Source organism: Gossypium arboreum, chromosome 5, assembly GCF_025698485.1.
Source record: "Gossypium arboreum isolate Shixiya-1 chromosome 5, ASM2569848v2, whole genome shotgun sequence".
Lineage (NCBI taxonomy): Eukaryota > Viridiplantae > Streptophyta > Magnoliopsida > Malvales > Malvaceae > Gossypium > Gossypium arboreum.
This window is the reverse complement of record NC_069074.1, coordinates 19,243,632-19,262,035: the sequence shown is the minus strand read 5'-3', so window position 1 is coordinate 19,262,035 and position 18,404 is coordinate 19,243,632. Positions and strand designations below refer to the sequence as shown.

The 18,404-nt window shown below is 33.1% G+C and overlaps 2 protein-coding genes across 2 annotated transcripts; both read left to right on the top strand.

Moving 5' to 3' along the window:
* Positions 1-7,464: 7,464 nt before the first annotated feature.
* LOC108453663 (growth-regulating factor 1-like) lies at positions 7,465-11,610 on the top strand. The gene is made up of 4 exons (XM_017751909.2): positions 7,465-8,256; positions 8,801-9,031; positions 9,694-10,057; positions 10,451-11,610. The coding sequence occupies exons 1-4, from the start codon at positions 7,833-7,835 to the stop codon at positions 11,271-11,273; spliced, it is 1,842 nt and encodes a 613-aa protein (XP_017607398.1). The 5' UTR covers positions 7,465-7,832; the 3' UTR covers positions 11,274-11,610.
* A 4,210-nt stretch (positions 11,611-15,820) lies between these two features.
* Positions 15,821-18,404, top strand: LOC108450638 (pentatricopeptide repeat-containing protein At1g77360, mitochondrial-like). Its single transcript, XM_017748355.2, has one exon. The coding sequence runs from the start codon at positions 16,294-16,296 to the stop codon at positions 17,728-17,730; it is 1,437 nt and encodes a 478-aa protein (XP_017603844.1). The 5' UTR covers positions 15,821-16,293; the 3' UTR covers positions 17,731-18,404.

Sequence of the window (18,404 nt, the reverse complement as noted above, 5' to 3'; positions counted from 1 at the left end):
CAATTTAAATTTGTAGTTATGAAATGTAATCTAATGTAGCATAGTTAAATTTTAACCATTTATAACCATAATCTATTGACACATGACAAGTAACCAAGTTACATCAAATAAAATTTCAATCTTAAATTATACCCTTCCAATTACTCTACAATTTCTAGTCAAGAAAAACATTTCAACTTCACTAATAATGAAATTTATTACAGTTAATTAACTGAATTTAGGAAATAAATATTTAAAATCAAGGTGATTTGCATCATTACGGCTCAAAAATTAATTCCGGAAAATTTAATAACATGTGACGTAAATTACTGACATGTGTTGAAATATTAATAACAAAAACACATTTTTAATGTATTATCTATGAATTTGATGATATTTTTATTCCTAACAAATGTTACTACTCCGATTTTTGAATTCTAATAATTTTTTACTCAAAGAAATTTTTTAACGAAATCTAAGAGTGTGTTGAGATGTAAATTTTAAAATTTTGAAGATTTTTAAAATTTTTACACTCGACAACTCCTCATTTCAAAATACTAGTAAACGTAATTGATTTGTTTGGATAAATAATTGTTGTAGGAAAGTTTATAGTATTAGAATCTTACAAATTAGAAAAATAACTACAAAAGAAGAATAATGATATTAAAATAAATAATATAAAAAAATCAATATGGGTATTATTATATTTGAAAAATTATAAATATTTTAATAAAATAAATTAAAATATATATATCAAATTTTAATAAATATAATCTTTGAAGTTTAAGATTTTATTTTATTTTATTTTATTTTATAGTGGGGCCATATTTATTAAATGAAATAAATTTATGATGAAATTTGAAAATCTATCTCTTCAGTGGAATTCAAAAAAGAAATTGAGGACAATGTCACTTTTTGTTATATATGGATAATAAGATAATTTTTTTAAATTTTAAAATATTACACCATCGAATTTAACAAAAAAATTATAATGGTGTAAACAAATAAATTTAAATTTTTAATTCAAAAATAAAGTAATTAAACTCTTAAAAATAAAAATATAAAAATTAAATTTTAAATATATGAAAAATATAATAACATCTAGCGTATTTTAACCTTTAAAATTTTACCCTATATTTAACCCAAAATGTTAATCCAATACAAACGGTGAGCATATATATACATTAAATGCTCGTATATATAGTTTAAATGCCATATACTCTATATTTGAAGTCCCCGCAAAATTAGAGTGCCTTAAAAAGAAAATAATAAGCAAAAAAGAGTTTATGAAGCAATTATTTCCTAAAACATAGTTGGTGCCGCAGCATAGATTGATTTTCGAATTGTGCCATTTTACTCTTTACGGTACTCTCTTTAAAATGTGACTTGTATATTTGTCTCTTTATTAACTCACAGGATGGGAAGAAAGTATAATCCTAAAAAATATAAATAAATATTCAACTAGCTATCCCTTTGACAAAAACTAGTACAAGACGAAGCAAAATCTTGGGAAATTTCTACCGAGCTAAAGAACAAAATAACAACAGTAAAAGATTAGGTCATACAGCTCATGTCCAGGAGGCAATGATGTAACGTATAAATAAAATAGAAAATACAATCCACAATTGGTTTGTTTCTACAGTTCTTTTACTGTATAAATTTTAAATTTTTTAAAAAATTTACAAATGGAATTATAGTTTATCACATAATATTTAAAATAAATATGTGACAATTTTAACATTATTTGGTAGAGTTTATAAAATTTAAAGCACCTAATACTTAGCAGTGTAGTAAATAATAATTCAAAATAAAGAAATAAAAGAAATAAATTTTATATATTAAAAAAGGGTGGACACTTAAAGGAGGTGCTTACTGGTTTCAGAAGAGAACGCAGCAACACAGCCCATAACTTTCTTTCTTTTTCCCTCCCATTAAAATATCAGTGTTTGTGGGGTCCAAATTTTCCCTTCCTTTCAATTTAGTACGAATATGGCAAGGCAAGTGGGCCAAAATAGAAAACCCAGGAAAATTAAAAAAAAGTTTTCAAAAAATAAAAATAAGTACATTCATTTATTTATTTTTTTAAAAAAAGGAGGGAAGTAAAGGGGTGGCCGGGGGGGCCAAGGGAAGCGCTGTCGGCACAGGGGAAGCGAACCTCTCTAAACTCCAGCATCACGACATGCTTCCCACTCCTTGTTCCTTACTGGGATGGGAATTGGGTTAATAATTTATATTTTACAAATGAAACAAAAAATTAATTTTGGAAAAAAATATCTCATTTTTTTAAAAGATAAAAACCTTTAGTTTAAGTAAAATTCATAAAAGTTACATATTTCACCTTTCAATTCGAACCATATTAAATTTCTCCATCAAATTGCAATTTTTATTGTACCAAACAATAAAAAAATTAATTATTTTTTATAAATATCTCAAATAAATGAATTTCATTCCTAAATTTTGTACTCCAAACACGCACTATTTTTTCCCATATATATAAAACAAAAAGATTGATTAGTAAAATAGATACAGTTGTAGATTAATTAGTGAAACAGTTGAGAAGTCGGCACCTTTTGGTGCGGTCTTATTATATATTTAGCTCAAATGAAAAATGAGCAAATATTATAAATAGTCCCCATATTTTATCAAACTTTCCTAATAATTAATTTTAGTTAGTTTCAATTTTTTTTTTCAGTTTCAATACGATATTAATAGGTTTCAAGTCAAGACTTTTGTGAGAACTACAACTAAATATGACATTTATTTTATTAATTTATCTTAAAATTTGGATAAAATTATGAGGACCATTTGTGACATTATTTTACTTTTAGTCCAAAGCATAGAAACAAGCTGATCTTACGTTCAACTAAAAGAAAGGAATAATATCACAATGGTCCCTCATAAATTTATAACAAATTCAAGATAAATTTTTTAAAATAAGAAATTAATAAAATTAATGCTATATTTACTTGTAGTTCCCACCAAACTTTTGGCTTGAAACCTATTGATATTGTGTTGAGATTAGGAAAAAGAAACAATTAAAACTAACTAAAATTAATTATTATGAAAATTTGATGAAATATGGGGACTATTTATGATATTTTCCCAATAGAAAACGGCACTCGGAGGTGCCAATTTTGAAGTTGGGTCCTCCAAGGCACTATCAACTATCTTACTAATTAATTTGCAATCCCATCTATTTTGTTAATTAATCTTTTTATTTCATATATATATGAAAAATAAACCCGAACACGCACACTCTTTTAATATTTGTATTAATAAGATAAAAACTAAATGAAAAAATTACAATGGTCACGTCCTGAGGGCCCACGTGGCATTATCTTAACCACTGTCTACTGATTGGTCAACGTCATTGTACCCACAGTTCTCCCTTAGAAAAAAGAATAAATTTTAAATTTAAAAAAAAAAAGAGGTGTGAGGAATCCGAGATAAAATGAAAGAGATAACATTGCTATTACAGTCCTTTTTTCTTTTTTTCTGAACTTTTATTTTATTTGTTTGTTTGTTTCTTTTAGCTAACTTTTTTTTTTTTTTTTGGTTCATCATCTTCCCTCTTTTATTGCAATCGTCGAATTGTCTTCTCCAAGCTAAAATCTCCTTTTCCTTTTCTTTTTTGATACCTCACTTGCTCCTACACTCACGCGCTTTGTCCCCTACTTCCCATCGGTTTGCTTTCTTTTATCTAAACAACAATGAACAAGCTTTGGAATGTTAAATGAAATATGCATATATATATATATATATATATATGTTGATTGTATGTTAATAAAAGTTATAATTTGGTAAACATGAAAGATTATAACATATTCTCATATTGTTATAAGTATCTTGTTTGTTATAAGCTTCATCACATGACCTTGTCATGTTGAAACCTCAATCGCTATGTCACCGTCATGCCTTGGCTAAGAGCAGCACTTTCATTAAACACGATTTCATGGCAACATGTATGTACGTCATGTAGAACTCCTCCAATTTATCCCATCAAAGACAACTCTTCAGTTCTCTCTTCATGGCACACATGGTACTTTGTCTACCTATATTCATCCTTTCACAATTTATCACGTACATGTATCAAGACATAAGATTATGAGAGAGTGATTCTCTTTTATAATTATTCATATTTGATTTTAGAAAAATAGTCCTTTTTATTCTCTTTATACTTTAATTAGAGACACTAACTTGATGCAATCAATTTCATTCTAGTATTGTCCAAGCCGGTTGGAACATTCTATTCCAGTACTAGATTGAAGCAAAAAATTTCTGTTTTGTTATGATGTGAATTTTCAATTGGTACTAGTTGTTTTGTTATGATGTGAATTTTCAATTGGTACTAGCTGTACTAGTGTGTACCAGCTTAATTTCACTCGATTGAAATATGGTGTACCGATTAATACTAATTTTTTTTTAATTTTGAATTTTATTATTTATTTTAAAATTGTTGAATGATGGATTGTTATATAGATAATATGTGATGATTTTCTTTTTAATGTATAGAATAATTTTTACCTTGTTTATTTAATGATGGATTGTGAAGTTGAAAATTTTGACACTAATTCACCAAATAATTATCTTTTATATAATTTATAAGTATTTTATATTTGAGATTTATTTAATCTATTTATAAATATTTTTAATATATATATCAGTTTTTTTTAAATAATGATAATTTGAAATGATACATCAAAATATACCAATATTAGAAAAATAATATATGTGACTCCTTGCACTTGCTACCTCCCTTAGGAGTCACGGTTGCCAAGCCTCCAACTTCACATGTATATAAATTACCGTGTTGTGAATTTGGATTGTATTACTAAAGTAGTGCCCTTGTTTTTTATAAGGAGAAAAAGGGAGTTGGAAAATGAAAGACCATAGAGAAAAAGAAACGAAGCGAGTTCTGGACTTTTGGGACCATTTTTAACTTGGAATGAGATGTTTAAGTACCCAAAAAACAAAACATGACTTGTGTGGGTAAATAACAGCAAATATGGGTATAGCTTTTATTTGCAAAGAAGAAGAATAAGAAAGAAGAGAATAATTGTATGATGTTGTACATGCCTCAACTTGTCTTCCTAGTTTCAACCTTGACAAGGATGCTTCGAAAGCATGCATCTATGCCCTTCCAAATCCATCGTTTTCCTTTCCTTCCCCCCCCCCCTTTTTTTTTTGCCCATCTTTCTTCTATAATGTTCCCTTTATAATTTATTTCTCTTTATAATGTGTAGTGTGGAAAACTCTTTTTTTTTTTTTGAATGGAAGAATGTAATATTTGGAGGTGAAAGAAATGAAAATTGCTGGATTTTTACAAAGACCATGGATTTGACTTTACGGTTTGTCATTTTAACACGAGGCAAAAAGGTAGGGTGCAAAATGAAGTAACATGGCCCCATTTGGATTCTCAATGTAACTTTCTATATTTTCCACTATGCTTGCATGTTAGAATTTATGGTTACATTATGTGCTTAAAAAAATGGGCGGGGGAGGGGGGACACGTAATTTCTAAAGAGTTTCACCGTGGTTTGATAAGTTCAATTAATGTCCAATAATTATCTTTAACAGTTTCAAACAACTAAAATCTAGAAATCTCTTTGAATGAAATAGAAGGTCTCACAGTTGGGTGGAACACCAACAGCATTTATTTTGAAGTAGTGAATGCCAACAAATAATGTAAAAGAAAAGGGGGTAGTAATGAAAAGGTCCGTAAATTGAGTTGAAAGAGCAATTCATTTGTCTCCACCCTTTTTTACGATATGAAGAACATCAAAGGTTTAACGTCGAATTAAGAGGCTGTCTTGTCTATGTTTGGGATGAAGTACAAAGTGTGTTTTTCCTGAAGTGATGCAACATGTTATAGGTATAAGATTAGAGATGCTCAATCATGGATTTTAGAAGTTTTGGGTTTCTTTTGCTATTTATTTCCAAACATAACATTAACATATTCTTTATGTATGGTCTTTTTTGGTGCAAATATTTTAATTTACTGCCTTTTGGATATGTTATGCATACTTCCGCTTCGGTGTTAAATATAACTAAATTATGTTAGTAAAAGGAAATTATATAAAAAATATGTAAGAATCTCGATTAATTTTACGCTAATTCGTCTCAGATGTTGAGAAATTTTTTTTAACAATGGATATGGAGTTGTTATTAGTTGTTTGCACTATATGAAGTTGCCATTTTGTTTTATATATATTAATTATTAAAAGAGTAAAAATGTAATAACGTGTTAAGAAAAAATCATATATTTTATGTTTAATTATTTGTTGAATAATTGTGTTTAAATATTCACTTGTTTTTAAAATGTTTAAAAATTATAAGAAAATAAGTAGCAAAAATTAAATTGAAATAGAGCGAAGTGGGATAGGGATGGATGCATCTAACATCCATAGAAGTGGTAGAGTTTATCATCAATAGAGATGATAGTGATTTTAAGATTATACATCTATAATAGGGTGGTGGGGTGATTGGAGCAAGGTGTATCAATTATAAAGTGGTGATGAATTTAACAATATCCGCTCTTGTCCCACTCAATTACTATCTTTAATCAAAATGATGAATTTCAAAATTTTAAGTTCAAGTTGAATTGACTTTTATTAATTTTATATAAAAATATAAAAAATATCCTAATAACTAACTAAATCATAAATTATATTCATACAATAAATTATATGAAGTTACGTTTCAAATTAAACAAACATAAATTTAATTATAAAAAAGCCAAATTTATAATAATATTAATAGATTTATATAAATAATTTAATTTTTTAAAATAAAATAAAAACCACTTTCTTAAAACCTTTCAACATACGCGCTTAGGATTGAAATTCTACATATTGAAATAATAAAAGTATTTTGCGGTGCTAGAATTGAAGCATGTTTTAAAATTTTCATGAAAGAGGCTGTGGTTAGAATTTTGTAGAAATTTAGGAAGGGATGTCCGGAGAAGAGAATTGAGGCTGAGGGGGGAATTTTATTTGTGGCGACTGTCACGTGGCATTGCATATTAAGTGAATGAGTTCATGCAGCCCACCACATCTTGGCCTTTTAACTTTATGAAGAGAGAGAATGGCGAATGGAAACCGCTAGCGGACTTTGCAAGGCAAACTTCTTTTTTGAATAAATTACATTTTCTGCAATTTTCTTCTACTTCAACCATCTAAATAACATATGAAAAAAAGCAAGCACCAAGTACTATAAAAAACTCAAACTTCTGCATATGGATGGTTTCAAAATTACCGATAAACCCTTCCTTTTATCTGTCATAAGAAGAAATCACTTTACTGTCTGAAACTTTTCAAGGATAATTCCACTAGTGAGAAAATTATTAAGGCAACTTAGGTGGTAAACTTTATTTTTTAGGCTTAGATATTTAAGGTGTGAAAAAAGAATTATCTTTAATTTGCTTCAACAATAATAGGAGTAACCTTACTCCTCAGGTTTTCTTATCACTAATAAATAAAAGCAGATGTTTTTCTTTTTTTGCTCTCCTTATTATGTCTAAAGATATATAGAGAGAGACAGTGGTGTTTAGGACTAGCTTTGTCCGCTTAGTTTTCGCCTTGCCTCGCTTACTTTATCTCTCTCTCTCTTTCTCTGTCTCCAATTATTTTGTCTTTATTCCCTTTAAACATCAACTCTTTAAACGAAAACTAGTCTGGTTTTGAGTTTGAGCTAACGCTTAAACCATAATACCTATGAACCAAACACTTGAAATGAGCATCTTTGCACCTCACAAGCTCCTGTCTTGAGTATTAATAATAACCCAATGCTTCATTTCTTGAATCTTGAGTTTGTGTTGTAGGTTGGATTGAGGGGGGCGGGGTGTGTCTTTCTAAATGGATTTTGGGGTGGTGGGTTTGGAAGGGTTTGTGGGTTCAGATACTGCAACCACTACTACTACTACTACTACTACGACGACTGCTGGTTTTACTAGTCTTGCTGCAGATCCTGAGGCAAAGCAGAAATGGTACGGTTCCGGGTTCCTCAAGCAAGAGAGATCCGGTAATAATGAGGACGACTGGAGGAGTTCGAAACTGGCCAAATTTGATGATTTTTCGACCTCCAAGGCAGCGTTGCTCAACCACAGAAATACTTTACTTAGATCCAATTCCTCTATCTTCTCTGACGGTCAACACCAGCAACAACAAATGCTGAGCTTTTCTGCTCCCAAATCAGAAGCTCTTTCCGTTGATACAGCCTCTCAAAGTGTCGCATTCCCTTACTTTCAACTCACATCACCTGCTTACACTAGAAACACAGGTATATCACTATATATATACACATGTATATATGTTGACAGCAACGCTAAGATTCTAACATCATTACCCTATTCATCATCATTTGAGGAAATTACGGAAAAGGAAGTAAAATGGTTTTGCCCTCTTGGCTGGTGCATATTCTTGTGACTTGTAGCAAAGACTAGACATGCTTTCTCTTGTTTTTCTTGTTTGATTCCATGGTTCTGGTGAAGGGTCTTTTCATGAAAGTCTGTGAGAGGTCTTTGTTTTAAGTCTTGTCAATAAATAAAAAAAAAGTGAGGTTCTCTATTTTTATTTTCATCTGCCTGTTCTATGAGAAAAATAGTTTTGGTAATAAATCAAACAGTGATTATGAGAACAAAAGAAGAAACCCAAAAAGGTTCATCCTTGATTGTTTTTGGGTTCTTACCTGTTCCCATTGTACTGCTTTGAAAACCTTGAAATTCTGGCTTTTCTGCCTTCATTTTTATTTTATTTTATTTTATTTTTGTTTCAATATGTTTTGCTTAACCTTCACTTATTTTCTTCCTGGATTTGTACAACAGGCTACAACACTGGAGGATTTAATGGTGCAAACATGCATGGGGGGGTGTTAGCAGGAGGTAGAGGACCATTCACCCCATCTCAATGGATGGAGCTGGAACACCAGGCTTTGATCTACAAATACATAACTTCAAATGTGCCTATCCCGTCTAATCTTCTCATTCCTATAAGAAAATCCCTTGATTCTGCTAATTTCTCTTTGTTCTCCGGTGGACTCCTCAGACCCAATACATGTAAGTTGTCTCTTCAAAAAGGAAACGTTTTTCTAAGAACTTTTCTATAATGTCAATATAATTTCCATGCTTGATGCAAAAGTAGAAGCAAACAGACCTTCCTCTCTTCCTCTCTCATAAAGATTTGGGAATGGGAAGGGGGGAGGGGAGGGGAGGCACGAGTTAGTGCTGCACTTTACTTTCTGTTCTTATTGGCAAAGAAGTACTTTCTGGGGTTTTCATTGTCTTTTTTGTTTCCCCTTCTTTTTTTTTTTTTAATTTCCACCCTTGATAGAGAGAAACACTGTTCAACTAAGCCAAAACAGTGCACCACACGCGCGCTACTTGATTGCATAATCTGTTTGAATCAAGCATCACTGTCAGGACATTTCAAATTTCAACTATAGCTCATTGCCACATTTGTTTTGGTCCCATGTCCGACAAGGCAACTTCTACCCTGCCTTTTTTAAAGTAAAATAGTGTGTATATTTTTTTTTCCAAAAGAAAAAAGAATAAATGGTAAACCTGAAAGCTCAAAGCTATATCAAACACAGAAGAGCTAACAGATAGGGCCTTGGCATGCATGCTTAAGCCTGCATCTTCCACTTTAATATTTCTGGAATTTTTTGTTTTGAAGTTACAATTTGAAATTTATTGACCTTTTTTTAATGATGTTCAAACAGTGGGTTGGGGGGCTTTTCATCTTGGGTTCTCGAATAACACTGACCCAGAGCCAGGGCGGTGTCGTAGAACAGATGGAAAAAAATGGCGGTGTTCAAGAGATGCGGTTGCCGACCAGAAGTACTGCGAGCGGCATATGAACAGGGGACGCCATCGTTCAAGAAAGCCTGTGGAAGGCCAATCCGGCCATTCCGCTGCAGCCATCGCCACCACCGAACTGATGCCTACTGTCTCCTCTTCAGCATCAGTGGTAGGGCCAACCGGTGGCAGCGGCGAATCCAACAGCCTCGCCATTGCACAACAGCAGTTCAAGCATTCGCAGCCTGCTACTGCATCTAATCTTTCTGCGGCAGCTACACTGAACAGGTGACAGAATTATCCCCTCACCATTGCTTCCGTACTTGTTTGTAAGCTATAGGGAAGGTTCTTTCAACAGGTTGTTTAATACCCTGTTACTTAAAAACTTGCCATTTAATGGATTCTAATTCCGTTGATGATTGTGGATCTTTCAGCTAAACCGTTATAGCATTTATCCTGGCATGGTAGGGTGCCTGCCTTCTGCCCATATCTTCTTATCGCTTTGGCTATATAAAATTAATAATAATTGTAGAATCTACTTATCTTCTGCTATCCTTGACAGTGACCGGTCTTACTAGTTACTATTAGGGAAGGTTCTTTCTACAGGTTGTTCAATACCCTGTAACTTAAAAACTTGTCATTAATGGATTCTAATTCCATTGATGATTGCTGATCTTTCAGGTTGCTTCTGAGTAAAGACACAGTGGGTGATACTGCACCAGGACTCACCATGACATCCCTGATCGGTGACTTAAAATCAAAAGAAAACCCTTTCTTGATCCCAAAGCAGCAGAGCTCATATGAACATCACTCCAGAACTGAGTTTGGAGTTGTTTCCTCTGACTCACTCCTTAACCCTTCTCATAAAAGTTCTGCCTTGATTAAGTGCAGAAACTTTACTAGTCAAGAAACTGAATCTCAGCATTCCCTTCGCCAGTTCATGGACGAGTGTTCTAAAACCCAGTCTGATCGTTCAGCCATTTCCTGGCCAGAAATTGATGTTCAATCAGATAGGACCCAACTCTCTATATCAGTACCCATGGCTGCCTCTGATTACATTTCTTTTACTTCCTCTACTAACAATGATAAAGTAACACTATCCCCTCTCAGATTGTCACGTGAGTTTGATCCCATACACATGGGATTGGGTGTGGGCAGTGTTATTAATGACTCAAACCAGAGGCAAGCAAATTGGATTCCTATCTCTTGGGAAGCATCCTTGGGTGGTCCTCTTGGAGAGGTATTGCACAGTACTAACAGCAGCACAGGTGAGTGTAAGAGCTCATCGGCACTTAACCTCATGACAGAGGGCTGGGATAGTAGTCCTCGGTTGGGATCATCTCCTACCGGTGTCTTACAAAAGACTTCCTTAGGTTCTCTTTCTAATAGCAGTGCGGGAAGCAGTCCAACAGCGGAGCACAACAAGACACATGAAGGTGCTAGTCTTTGCAATAACCTCCTTGGTTCAGCCCTTGTCCAGTCTTCCTCTCTGCCTGCTTCTTGAATCCCACTTCACTAGGTTGTGGGAGGAGAAGAACGGAGAAATGGAAGCATGGATTTTTATATCTATTGACAAACATGGAACAATTAATTATGAAAGCAATATTATTATGTTTATCCTTTTTTACATTTTGTAATTTGTACTTTCTAGCCATGCTTTGTTCCTAGAAATTAGAGATTAAACGCAGTTTGTCTAAAATTGTGGTTTGAAACTTCAAAAATTTTGATTTTCAGCTTTACATGCAATGTCTGGTACGACTTGTTTTGGCAACACAGTAGTTCTATTGGTTACTTGTAATTATGCTCTTGAAAATATTTATGTATCTTAAGAGTTTAAATAATTCAGAAGGTTCTTAGAACATGAAATTTATTTAATTTAAAAAATGGCAAGAATGGGTCCATCTTTTAAGGTCAAGAAGAAAGAAAGCAACTCACAAGTAAACTGTTGTGCCAAAGTTTGCCACTCAGCAACCACAGTAAAATGTTACTTTTCCAACAAAGTTTCAAGCAAAACCTGGATGTGACTTTCCATGAAAATTTCATCACTTTGCAAGTTGGCAACTACCCTACAATCTATATACAACAGTGCCCTGCAGATGATAAGGATCAAATATTCATTTCATCTGTGATTGCGGATATAGAACATAGAGACTGCAATTCCCACAATAACCTGCACATAATCATGTTACATTTGATTTACACATTCCTTTCTGCTTGGAACCTCCAGTCAGTTCTCATCACAAAGACAATTCTTAATCTGGAAAATATTTAATGTTATCAAAATTTATTAGGCCTCCATGATTATAAAAGCTTTCCCTCAAAACTCATTTTCTCCAATAACCTAACCAAGCCTGATCCTTTACTGTCTCATGACTGCAATTCTACTGTGTCTCAAACAATAACTATTCATAGAAAACAACCATACAATACGAATACAAACATTAGAATAACACCTTTGGTAGATGAGATATGAAGAGTATATAAATGTTGGTTTTGTCAGTGAGACAAAAGGTCGATCAGACAGAAGTTTACTACATACAGTCTTTTGCAACGCACCTTTTTTTATTTATTTATATTTCCTTCTATTGTGAGAAAATCCATTTATTTTTGTGCAGATTTTACCAAGTCTGTTTCACCCGTTTACTGAGATGAACTTAACTTCTCCATCAATGTCCCCACAGTAGAATAGGAAACTGTTAAAACAACTTTTTACAGCAAAACCTGAAAGACAGGATACTTATTCATCTCTTGGCAACAGACTTCTAGTAAGGAAATAAAGCCACCTTTAAACCAGGCACCAGGGTTGCTAACAAATAAATATACTTTCCTACAATTTTTCGCTATTTGTCATAAGCTAAGTAACCCGGATACTGTCCTAAAAGATTTTTTTTTTGTTTTTTTTATTGCCAGAACTATCCGGAAAAAAAATCCAATATATACATGGCTCATGTATCCATATCCAACAAACACTCACACACATGAAAAATTCAGAAGCAAGGAATTAAAAATGTAGTGGTGTGCGTAACCCACAGGCCTCAACCATGTCTTGTTTTTGTGATTAGGGCTTGAAACACCACCAAATTTGGATTTAAGGAGCTGGTTACCATCACAAAAGCGTATAAAATAAAATGCATTGTGCATATTATTCAGCCATTCCTAAATTGTCAACTAATACATTGGGTACTCTGTCAAATTTGCAATCTAAATCTGATGATCGTATAAGAATTAGATGAGGCTGCAGAATTGAAGATGTCTCTAATGTTCTTCCATAGAAAAGAACATCCCCCAACAAGCAAAATTGTAAAGATTGTTGAGGCAGGTCTGTATACTAAGATGAACCAGAAAGAGCAGAGGAATCTGTTTATCTAATAGGTGCAGTTAAAGCTTAGATTAAATAGCTTTTGAAACCTTCGAAATTCAGACTTTTTTTAGACATATTCTTCGAAGTTGGTTACCTATAGTTCTTATCCTAATTCTAACATTAGTTTCGGTTTTTCTTTTATAAACGTAGGAACGGAAAAGAAAAAAGACCTAAAGGCATCAAGTGTAACAGAGTAGGCCTGGTCTTGTGGTTCCACTTTCCATGGTAGGTTTAGCATTATCCTAAGGCATCTTACAGCTCTTATTCATATTGTCCCCTACTTTGATTCAGGAACTAATGCTCTACGGTTTCTCCTAAGATTTTTTAAGATATTGTGGAATCATCTCTCTACGGTTTCCTATCCTTTTTATCTTAATTTTTCTTTTTGAAAATATAACTTCCAAAATATAACACTTATCCATATTCCTAATAATAAAATACCATGTAAACATGGAAGAGTTTTGTAAGTAAAAATAACTACCATTTATGCCTTCTATTCGATTTCAACCGAGTTCGCCTATCCGTCTAAATTTAAAGATTTGTTGTAAATTTTAGAAAGTTTATGCAAAAATATCAAACTTGAAAAGTGAATTTAAACAAACAAAAAAAAAAAAAAAGACCTATTTAAAATTTGGGCTAAATTAATTTAAACATTCAAGATTCATAAATAATTTGATTCGACTCATTTTTAAGTTTGTAATAAATAATGTTATTTTATTTGTATACATTAGGTAATTTATAACAAATAACAATGAAATATATAATGTAAACAATAAAAATTTAAGTTGCTTATATTTAAAATTTTAATCAAGAAAAATATATAAAATTTTTAAATATAAAATTTAAAATAATATAAATATTTTAAAATTTTAATCAATTATAAAAGTGAATCTAAAACATCTTAACTTAGACGTTATAAATATTAATGATTTTGAGTAAAAATTAGAATTTATGTTCTGAGTCAGACCGAGCTCAGGCAAAAGTTAAAATATATTAATGTCATATATAAGTATGACTCAACCTAATCTAACCCAACCCAACATACTTATGATTCAATGCCTACAAAATGTTTAATAATAGTGGATCCATCGTGTAGATATCCAAGTCCATGTGCGATGGGCTTTGTTATGATATAGTGTCCCATCATCATCATTGATCGAGTATTAAAATGTGTTTCCAATAACTCAAATTATCTATATTTTACATTAAAAAATAAACTTTCCCTAATAAGGTTAATGCTTCGATGCGTTAGGTTTTTGTTTTGTTTTCAATTATAGTTTTTCTTTTTATTTTTAATGATTTTTACATTTAAAAGTTAAAGTTATTCTATATTTATTCTGAGCTTGATATTTAAAATATTTAATTTGGGTTATCTTTATTATTACGTAAGACATATTTTATTTTAAATATTGCATTAAAATAATTCCTCTGTGTGGTTACGCTCAAGTTGATTTTTAGGGTACTTTTGAAAAAAAACAATTAAAATTAATTCGAAAATTAATTTTTTAAAATATTATTTTTATATTAGATGATGTAGGATTTGAACCATCCCTGCTAAAAGAAAATGATTAATACAAAATTATTAAAAAAGTAAACTTATTTCTATCTTTACTAAAAATATTGTTATTAAAAAGTACAAGTTACTGATTTAGCGATAATTTATATGTTTCGCCTCTCCTTAAAATGTATATAGAAAAACAAATTAATCAGTATAGTAAGAACGGTTAAGGCAGAAGTGGCAGTGTTAGAGGGACTGTTGCTGTCATGCAGATCGGTCGAAGGTGGCCTATCAATTGCATTTATATATACGTCATAAGTACATGAGGGGAGGGATGACATTAACATTTAACTTCCCCGAAGGTGGCCACTCCAAGTTTGTTAGTTAGCCAACTTTCATTAACAGCTTTTCTACGTTTCTTCCTGATGTAAACCACCGTTAAAGCCACTTAGGCTTCTTTCCCGTAACATGCAAATTTTGTCTCTAATCTCGTTAATTAATTTCGGAACTAACACTCGAAGGAATACCAGCTTTTGAGAGCCTTAAAAAATCACAGTTTTGGTCTCAAGAGGACCAATATTCCAACTACAACAAAAGAAAATGAGTCTCAATATACCCTTTTCATGGGAGCTCAAACCCGGCGTCACAAAACTGTCATGTGAAGAAACCAGCATCGGTGTTAGATGTGCCACGCTAGATTTACCCCCTCCTCCTCGCCTATCGAAGAATGCCCTGTTTTGCGTCAATGATTTGCAGGGTGTTCTTCGACCTCCGCCAATAAGTCGAGTAAGGAAGGGTGATGTCAACAAGAAGGAAGACCGTCTCGTGGCAGCTCATAGGAAACGCACCAAGTATTCCATGAATGGGAAGTTGGGTACAGATGGAGAAAAGGATACCTGCAGGACTAGGACTATAAAGGACATCTTCACTAGCTCATGTAAGTACTCATGCACTATTTGTAGTGAAAATAATGTGGTAAAATTAAGATGTCTCGATGCTCCAAGGAGAAGGCAAAGGAAGAATGAAAAGAAAAAGACACCGGTGATTCAAAATTAATTAGACAAACCCAAGTTAAAATATAATAACGAAAAGTAAAATTTGTGGTGTGTGATTGAATAGGTAATTAGCTCGTATATTAAATGATTGATGAATGTGATTTGTGTGATTGTATCGCTATTAAATTCTCTACTAAAATAATATTTTCATGTATAAATTTTAAAAATCAATGTATTTGTCAAATTTTAATTATTGTTGTGTATTACATAAGAGCGGCCTAAAAGGATCAACAAGTGTACAATTTTTTTATTTCTTTAATAATTAGAGGACTTAATTTAAGTAACATTCATAATTTAGAGATGTAATAATGTTTTGAAATTTAGGAATCAATTTAAAACAAAGGCAGTAGCAGAGGGATGTTTGAAGCAATTAACTCTTTTATTTATAAATTTACTGGATAATTTATTTTTACCCAGTTTAAATAAAATTTGAAATTGAATTAAATAGATTAATCCATTTAGAGTTCTACTATGATAGGGAAATCGCTATTATAGTGGTAATATAGTTTAGTTTTTAATTTTGTTGTTGTCTAATTTCACACTGGTTTCCATCTCGGAATCCGATCGACGCCGTCCCCTCAAATTCCGCCAGAAAGCTCCACCCTGAGAAATGGGCAAAGACAAGAAAAGAACACATTCCCAGCGCTCCTCTTCGCCCCCTAAACCCCCAAATTTCCCTTCATACCAAACCGCCCCTAACCTCAACCCCAAAGTCAGACTCCTCTGCGAAATCATCTCCACCACCCCTTCCTCCGCCGTCGAAACTCTTCTTCAAGACACCGGCCTCCGTATCACCCAGTTCGACGTCGAAAACGTCCTCAAATTCTCCTACTCCTTCCCTTCCCAAGCCGTCAAGTTCTTCCGTTGGTCTGGCCACCAACTCCAACACCACCATTCGCCTTATTCCTGGAACCTCGTCGTAGACTTGTTGGGTAAGAACGGTCTCTTTGATGCTATGTGGGACGCCGTTAAGTCCATGAAAAATGAAGGGTTAGTTTCTTTGGCTACTTTCGCTTCCGTTTTTAGTAGTTATGTTAGTTTTGATAAAGTTAAGGAAGCTGTTTTGACTTTCGAAGTTATGGACCAGTACGGCTGTGTTAGAGATATCGTTGCTTTGAATACTTTGATTAGTGCTATTTGTAGGGAAGGTAAAACCATTGATGGTTTGGAGTTTCTGAGCGTAGCTAAATCTAGGATTAGGCCGGATTTGGATAGTTATGCTATCTTGCTAGAAGGGTGGGAGAAAGAAGGAAATGTTAGTTTGGCTAAAACTACTTTCGATGAGATGGTTGCTGAAGTAGGGTGGGATCCCGCTAATGTACCGGCTTATGATTCGTTTTTGAGTACTTTGATTAAGGGGAAGGATGGGGTTAATGAGGCTTTGAAGTATATTGATATACTGCTCCAGAGGAAGTGTTATCCAGGGATCAAGTTTTTTAGGGATGTCCTTGAGGATTTTCAGAAAGTCGGTAATGTTAGGGGAGCTGAGTTGATTTGGAAGGCAATGGTGGAGAAAGTTGGGATTAGGCCGGATACAGAGATGTATAATTTGATGATCGAGTTGTACTGTTCCAAGAATTACACAGATACAGCGAAGAAAATGTTGGATGAGATGGTTTTCACTGGGGCATTTCCAGATATGCAATCATATAACGTGTTATTTCATTTCCTGATCAAGAATAGGAAGTTGAAGGATGCTTCAGTGCTTTTTAATGAGATGGTTAAAAATGAGTTTTTCCCAAGTAAAACAGATTGCATTGCGGCGGTTAAGATTTTTCTTGACATTGGGGACCCTTATGTGGCTGTAAAAGTTTGGAAATTCATGATAGAGAATTATGATTCTGATTTGGATGAGACTGGAAATCTGCTGATTAATGGGCTTCGTGATGCAAACATGCTTCCTGAGGCAGTTAAGCATGCTGAGGATATGATTGAGAAAGGAATCAAGGTCACCTCAGCCACATTGTCAAGGCTGAAACACAGCCTTAGCCGAGAAAAAAAGGATGGGGTATATGAAGAACTTTTAAGAAAATGGAAATCCTCTTAGGTGGATTGAAAGTGCTTGAATTCTACATACCCGCTTTCTGAAAGGTAAACCTTTAAGATGAAAGGTTCTTGCTGTTCCTGGAGGGAGCTCTCCAAGTTGCTTCAATGGCTTGGATGATCTGGCCCCAGTTGCCATTTGAGCAAGTGTTTAGGCTCAAGGGTTGCAGAGTTGAAAACAAAGCTCAATGAAGAATAAAATATACAGAAGATGTGAGGGTGCAAACAGGAAAAACAGACAGGGTATTCAAGATTATAAAAGGGAGAGAATTGGAAGAGACATAATCCAAACCATCTCAAGGTTGTACGTAGCTTACACTGCCGAGATACATTACAAGAGTTGCCATGTTCTTGGCTGTTAGGTGATGTAACAATCGTTTATAATCAAGGCATCTTTTATTCCTTTCATTGCCTGTCGTTAGTGGCTGTATCTCCCGCACTCACACACTTTATATACGTCTTCGAATTTAATTTATTGTGTTTTGGAGGGTACGTATGTAGGCTCCAAAAGCAAATTTTCTTCATCTGAATGGGTAGTCCATAAACATAGCTGATAGGAAGAAATTAAGGTGAATTGAATGCTATAATTCAAAGGTTGAAGTGGGCTGCTGTCTTTGTATTTACTAAAAAACCTAATCTCAATTGCATATTGATGTCTGAATATGTTTACATTATAAA